Source organism: Sinocyclocheilus anshuiensis, unplaced genomic scaffold, assembly GCF_001515605.1.
Source record: "Sinocyclocheilus anshuiensis isolate Anshui unplaced genomic scaffold, SAMN03320099.WGS_v1.1 scaffold13, whole genome shotgun sequence".
Taxonomy (NCBI): domain Eukaryota; kingdom Metazoa; phylum Chordata; class Actinopteri; order Cypriniformes; family Cyprinidae; genus Sinocyclocheilus; species Sinocyclocheilus anshuiensis.
In genome coordinates this window covers 2,654,537-2,661,043 of record NW_015538026.1, presented here as the reverse complement: position 1 = coordinate 2,661,043, position 6,507 = coordinate 2,654,537, and the positions used below count along the sequence as shown (strand labels likewise).

General features: G+C 39.2%; 1 protein-coding gene across 1 annotated transcript in view; it reads left to right on the top strand.

Moving 5' to 3' along the window:
- Window positions 1-6,060, top strand: part of LOC107679786 (probable ATP-dependent RNA helicase DDX20) — an 11,100-nt gene extending 5,040 nt beyond the window's left edge. Inside the window, exons 8-11 of the mRNA XM_016475444.1 lie at window positions 1,127-1,209; window positions 1,308-1,413; window positions 1,770-1,871; window positions 4,859-6,060. Coding sequence (XP_016330930.1) covers window positions 1,127-1,209; window positions 1,308-1,413; window positions 1,770-1,871; window positions 4,859-5,949 — 1,382 coding nt within the window. The 3' untranslated portion in view covers window positions 5,950-6,060. The remainder of the gene's footprint in view (window positions 1-1,126; window positions 1,210-1,307; window positions 1,414-1,769; window positions 1,872-4,858) is intronic.
- The last annotated feature ends 447 nt before the right edge of the window (window positions 6,061-6,507 follow it).

Below are 6,507 nucleotides of genomic sequence, written 5' to 3'. Positions count from 1 at the left end.
GCGATTAAGGGACGGGCTGATGCTGATAATTAGGGGGAGGCAGCCGACTCGTCACAGTGTGTTGATATCCAGCCGAAGAGCAATCAACCATAACTTCAGGCGAGCAGGCTCAGAAGTCAGTTTGAACAATCCGGATAAGCGCAAGTAAGTACCATTTTCATTAGCTGTCATACCTACAATGACTGTGCACTGTGTAACCAATGAGTGACGTATACGCGCGAGAGATCACTTCCGGCGCTTGCGTAAACTACGCCAGAGCGCGTACACACCTCACGCATCGGATGCCGTGCGCACACTCAAGGAAGTTGAACATAGTGGTGTATTAGAGGTAAAAATGATATAAATACTTCTACTGTCTACTGAAGAAACAAAGTCACCTACATCTTGGATGCCCTGGGGGTAAGCAGATAAACATTCATTTTTGGGTGAACTATCCCTTTAAACTGCATAAACACATTTCATTACACCAAATACACAAAATAATGTTCTTTTTTTAGCAACGTCATATGACCCCTTTAAAAATACTTTGTTTCCATTTAGTGTTTTGTCATATTACTTTTGAAACTTTTTTGAAATGTCAGCGGTTTGATTCTGTGGGTTTGATCTCAAGTGACCTAAAATTATTAAATGTATGGTTGCAACTGATCTTGAGTCAATTATATAATGTAAGTTCATAAAAAGTCAATAGAATTTTTTCATTTTTTAAAAACATTTTCTTTAAAAGTATGATTACAAAAACAAATTCTTAAAATTCTGACTATACCAAAAAGGCTTTTTTGGTACACAAAATAAGTATTACAAATTAATAATGGACTACATAAGGGCCATTCACACAGAAAATGTTTTTGTTAAACAGTGTAAGACACAGGACAATAGACTGGAAAAAATGCAAGGTCTCTGTTTTTAAAAAGATGACTTTTAACTTAAGCTCCGTTTTTTTGTTTTAACAGTCACATATATAAGCAATGGAAAAGCAGCACAGTGCATCTGTAGGCTGCTCACTAGTTTTTGGATCAGAATGATACAATTTAGAACGTGGGCATGCAAATGAAGGCCCAAAATGTATGAAAGCCATTATTAATGGTTATTATGTTTAAACCCCTTGATGTGTGTGTTTTGTATGTAGGTGGTTTAAGTCAGGATCAGAGGTTAGAGGCGATGTGGAAGCTGAAACAGTATCAGTGCCGAGTTTTAATATCCACTGATCTGGTGAGGCTCTGAACCTATTATAACACCTACACTGGAAAATACCCAATGTTTAATACCCAAGCAACATTAAATTTTTTATAAATCTCTCTCTTCCACAGACCTCACGTGGTATTGATGCTGAAAAGGTGAACTTGGTGATTAATCTGGATGTTCCTCAGGACTGGGAGACCTACATGCACCGTATTGGTCGTGCTGGACGATTTGGTGTGTCTAATTAAAAAACAATTAAGCACCAATATATGTGAAGCCTCTACTCTGTGGGTTTTAATTAATGTGTGTCTTGGGCATTTACATGAGAGTGCTTAATCAGAAATCATCTGCTCTGAGACAGGGTCAGAGACTGAAAGGGCAACTATGGCAATCAGTTTTATAATTAGCTGCTAAACACAAACTCCTCGAGCTTTTTAATGACCGCAGCACTCTAAAATCAGAATTCATAATTGGAACCTGAACGTGATGTTGTTGTAGACGAATTCAATCTTCATTCATTAGAATTATAGAAATGGATACGATCAGCAGTGTTTTTCCTCTGATGGTAACCTCTGTCTGTTGTGTTTCAGGAACTCTGGGGGTTGCTGTGACCTACTGTTGCCATGGAGAGGAGGAGAACAAGATGATGGCTATTGCTCAGAAATGTTCTCTGAATCTCACTCATTTACCAGGTACAGGGGAAGACAAAGTTCTTAGTCATTTTTAAAGGAATATTCCAGGTTCTGTGCAAGTTAAGCTCATTTGATAGCATTTGTGGCATAATGTTGATCATCACAAAAAATAATTTCCACTTTGGGTAACGGTGATGCACTCACAATGGAAGTCAGTAAGACCAGTCGGTAAAGTCACTATAGTATAAGACAAATATACATTTCTATAAATATATAAAAAATTATAGAAAGTGTAAATAAAGTTTATATATAAATATCCAATAAAATACTAACTAAAACATAGTCAAAAGGCATAATATGCGTTGATTTAAACTTGATTTTAGTGTTTAAAAAATAGCTTGCTTACAGAGCCCTTTAAGAGATATGGTAATAGTAATTAAGATGAGATTGGAGGAAAAATTGTATTTAAATGCTTTTGCAGTCTCTCGCAAAACATTTGTGTTCGCTTGCAAATCGTTTGCATCCCCCAAGAAACTTTGTGCATTAGCAAAACTTTTGTGATAGAAATAATATGAGGTGGGAGAAAAAACTATATTTCAGTGCTTTTCAAGCGAACACAAAACTTTTGAGAGAATTCAAAAGATTTGCGAGAGAACGCAGGGGAACTCAGTACTTTTGTGAGAGAATGCAAAATCTTTTTTTCCATCATGCCCCTTAGGGGCTCCCTAAAGCAGAGGTTTTTAAACTGTTTTATATGTAATGTTTATAAGCAAGTCCACCTCTGAATGGCTGAAGAAAAACAAAATGAAGACTTTGGAGTGGCCTAGTCAAAGTCCTGACCTGAATCCTATTGAGATGCTGTGGCATGACCTTAAAAAGGCGGTTCATGCTCGAAAACCCTCCAATGTGGCTGATTTACAACAATTCTGCATAGATGAGTGGACCAAAATTCCTCCACAGCGCTGTAACAGACTCATTGCAAGTTATCGCAAACGCTTGATTGCAGTTGTTGCTGCTAAGGGTGGCCCAACCAGTTATTAGGTTTAGGGGGCAAACACTTTTTCACACAGGGCCATGTAGTTTTGGATTTTGTTTTCCCTTAATAATAAAAACCTTCATTTAAAAACTGCATGTTGTGTTCACTTGTTATCTTTTACTAATATTTAAATTAGTTTGATGATCTGAAACATTAAAGTGTGACAAACATGCAAAAAAAGAAGAAATCAGGAAGGGGGCCAACACTTTTTCACACCACTGTGTATATATATATATATATATATATATGAGTCCCGTTCATTGTTATTATCACTGTCAGTCATTGCGATTTCAAGAGGGAATCCGGCATTTATATGCGGATGTCACTCCTGAAACTTTGCAGTGTGTATGTCCTGTTGGTCCTCTTAGCAGCATGCAAAAACTTTTATTCAGATTTTGAATGGATTATTTAAGAAAGTGTGCACAGAGAGCTCCTTTTATAATCACTAAAAAGCTGCCACTCATTTCAGTTTATTGCGATCACACAAAGTTCTGTTCAATCAATGAAGCTCTCTACATTGCACAATGAATCTTTTATTTATATCGTGTCTACACTTAACTCGGCTCTAAACAAAAACTCCAGCATTTTGAGCGGTCAGTGGATTCTAACTTACACCTCTAATTGGCCATTGCGTTCATGAAATCAACAGACATGTGATTGGCCACATTGCTTAACGCTGTAAAAACACATTGTAAATAAGAAACCTTTGAAGCCACTCTCCACAGCACAAGAACAAATATGCGTTGGAATCTGCCGTGATCAACTTTCGTTTTGTTGTTTATTTTGTTATTAAAGTTACATTTGCTGGTTCCTGCATCCTCCTTTTGTGCGTCTTGAACTTTTTTACACGTGTATATATATATGGTTCATTTTCACATTTGGTAAATTTTCCTTCATTGGTCAGCAGGAGGCGCTTTCACTTTAGAAAAAAAAGCTGTTTCCTCGGTAACGACTGTACACAAAGCAGCGCAGAAACGGGCAGCGCTCATTTATTTGTTCGTGTTTTAGTTGGTTAGGTTTGTATTTCGTTATGTTCTGTTTATTGTCAGATATACATATCTCTGTTTATTGTGAGATGTAGTAACTATAGCAACGGCGGCGCCCATTGCCGTATGTTGCCAGGAACTACCGTGAAATGCTTAGTATAAACACTTAGGTAAGGGTGACAGTTAAGACGTTTGTTGCAATGCTTTTAAAGAAATCCCTTACCTTAGGGATTTTTTCCCCCTCAGGGATACCCCTAAGTCAAATTACTTAAGGACTTTCATGCAATCGGGCCCTGGGCCTTAAAGGGTCATGAATCCCCAGACTACTTTTTCTGAGATTTTAGCAGAGGTGTTTGTGTTGCACATCATAGAAGACAATGTTAGCATCCGATAATTTTAACTGTTGGAGAAAACTGGTTAATTTTAAGCTTTTTTGCGCTATTTTCATCTTCCGGGTTTAAAATCTACATTGTGTTGATGTCACAATTTGTGACATGGCAATGGACTATAGTACATCGATGACGCTTCGGTGTCTATTAAATTATTCATGAGCCTGTGTGTTCTTATCCTATGAGAAGACGCTTCACTTAATTATTCACAACAGCATGTGTTGATTTGCTATGACAGACGTTTCAGACTGTGAGATGACATCGCGCACATTAACTGAGAGAAACGTTCATGGATCTAAGAAGAGTGTTTTTGCTTTGTAATAAGAGTTCGGCACAAACGCTATTCATTCACTTGGTGAGCAAAACCGTTTTTACAGCTCTGTGACACAACCCATCAAAAGGCTTATATAAACGCCACAGAATAAACCCTTTTAATAAAACCCCAGAATAAATTCATGACCCTTTAAGGGGACTTTCCCTCCAAAGTTAACTTCATTGCCATGGTAACACAATACTATGAACCCTAAAATGGCTGTAAAAAGGAATAAAGTTCTGGTTGAACTTTTATTGAACTTGGAATGTTCCTTTAACTTGGCGCGAAGGCTGTTAAGCATGTTTTCCTACCTTGTGTTACAGATCCAATACCCCCAGGGATCATGGAAGAGGCTTGTGACTGGGACGTGATCATTGAACCTCCTTCAAAACCCACTGAGAAAATTTCTGACATTCCCAATCCGGGGAAGAAGAAACAAGCAAAATCTGAAAAGCCATCATTGAAACCCTCCAGAGAGCCTCACATCTCGAAGGTCATCCCAGAAAGGGCAACAAGTGATAAATCCTACAGTGGAGCTGAAATCAAGGTTAAAAATCACTCACCCAAACCTGGGAGGCAAAAACCATTACAGTCTGCTACAAACCTCCAGCATGACTCGACTCCTACTCAGAGTGAACAGAATGACACCCTTCCCAGAATCCCTCCACTATCGTCTTTTAAGTTGCATGCACGAAAACTTATGACTTTCAATGAGGCTGTGGCGGATTATGAGAACTTCATAACTGAAGGTCCGGGAAGATCTGTCGAAATCATTCGCCTATATGACGGATTCATTAGGAGTCGAGATGCAGTTAATGGACTGCATAACAGCCATGATGATGATGATAATGATAAGGTTTATAAATCATATGTTCTAGAAGAATCACACTCCCATCAAGATCTTCCTCCACTGCAGGTTTCAGAGTTGTCCTCTGAGCAGAAGACTCTTTCCGTGTCATCTGATGATTCTTCTTCAGAGTCTGAGATGGTGGTGGAGAGTGAGTCAAGCTCTTCTGTCCCCAATCGGTCTTCACATTGCATACCTGCTCTTCCAGACAATCGAGTCTCAGAATTGAATGAATTCCCTTTACCTTTGGCTAGAGTGTTACAACAGACCAGCAGAAACAAGCAAAGGCATAGTAAACCTCAATCCCAGAATCCTGCTAACCACCACAGCCTTCCCCAGAAACACCGACCGGCCTCTAAATCTGGCAGGAAGGCTGCCTCAGCAGGACAGAAGTGGAAAAAGAGAGAGCCTGATGACCTGGGAGAGGAAGTGGCCAGGCAGGATTACTGGAGTTCATACAGAGCCTGGGTTGAATATTACAATTCTTATTATCACCATTCACCCTATAACTGGATAACTGCATTTTATATGAATTCTGTCTACATAAAAGAAATGATGAAGCACTAAAAAATGTTGTTAGGATTGTCAAGCACATGACTTTCGAGCCTTGTAATGTTCTCATTTGCATTGTGTACATTCACGTAGTTCTCTAATAAAAAAAATCATTCTTAAAGGGGTCATCAGATGCAAAATTCACTTTTGTTGTTGTTTGAACATAAATGTGTGTTGGAAGTATGTGTACACATCCACCCTATAATGATAAAAATCCACCCAGTGTTTTTAAAAAAAAATCCCCTTTCTCAAATCAGGCTGTTCTGAGATTCCTGTCAGAATGATGCACAGGCCGGTCCCACGATAGTTGATTGACAAGTCTGTCTTACCTTTAGACCTGCCCTGAGTGAGCTGAGAGCATAGACTGTATAAAAACATGGACATAGTGTCCGTGACGTCACTCGTAGTTTTCTGGTGAGTGTTTTTGAAGCTCAAAGTGGGTGGAGCGGGGAGGAGCAGGCCATCGCCATCTTGGCAGCGCATCACTGCACGTCACTCTTGGATAATCGAAAATGGGCAAAGAGGCGGGAACTGGTTGCTGAAGCCACGCCCACCTAGCTCGACGGTGGTGAC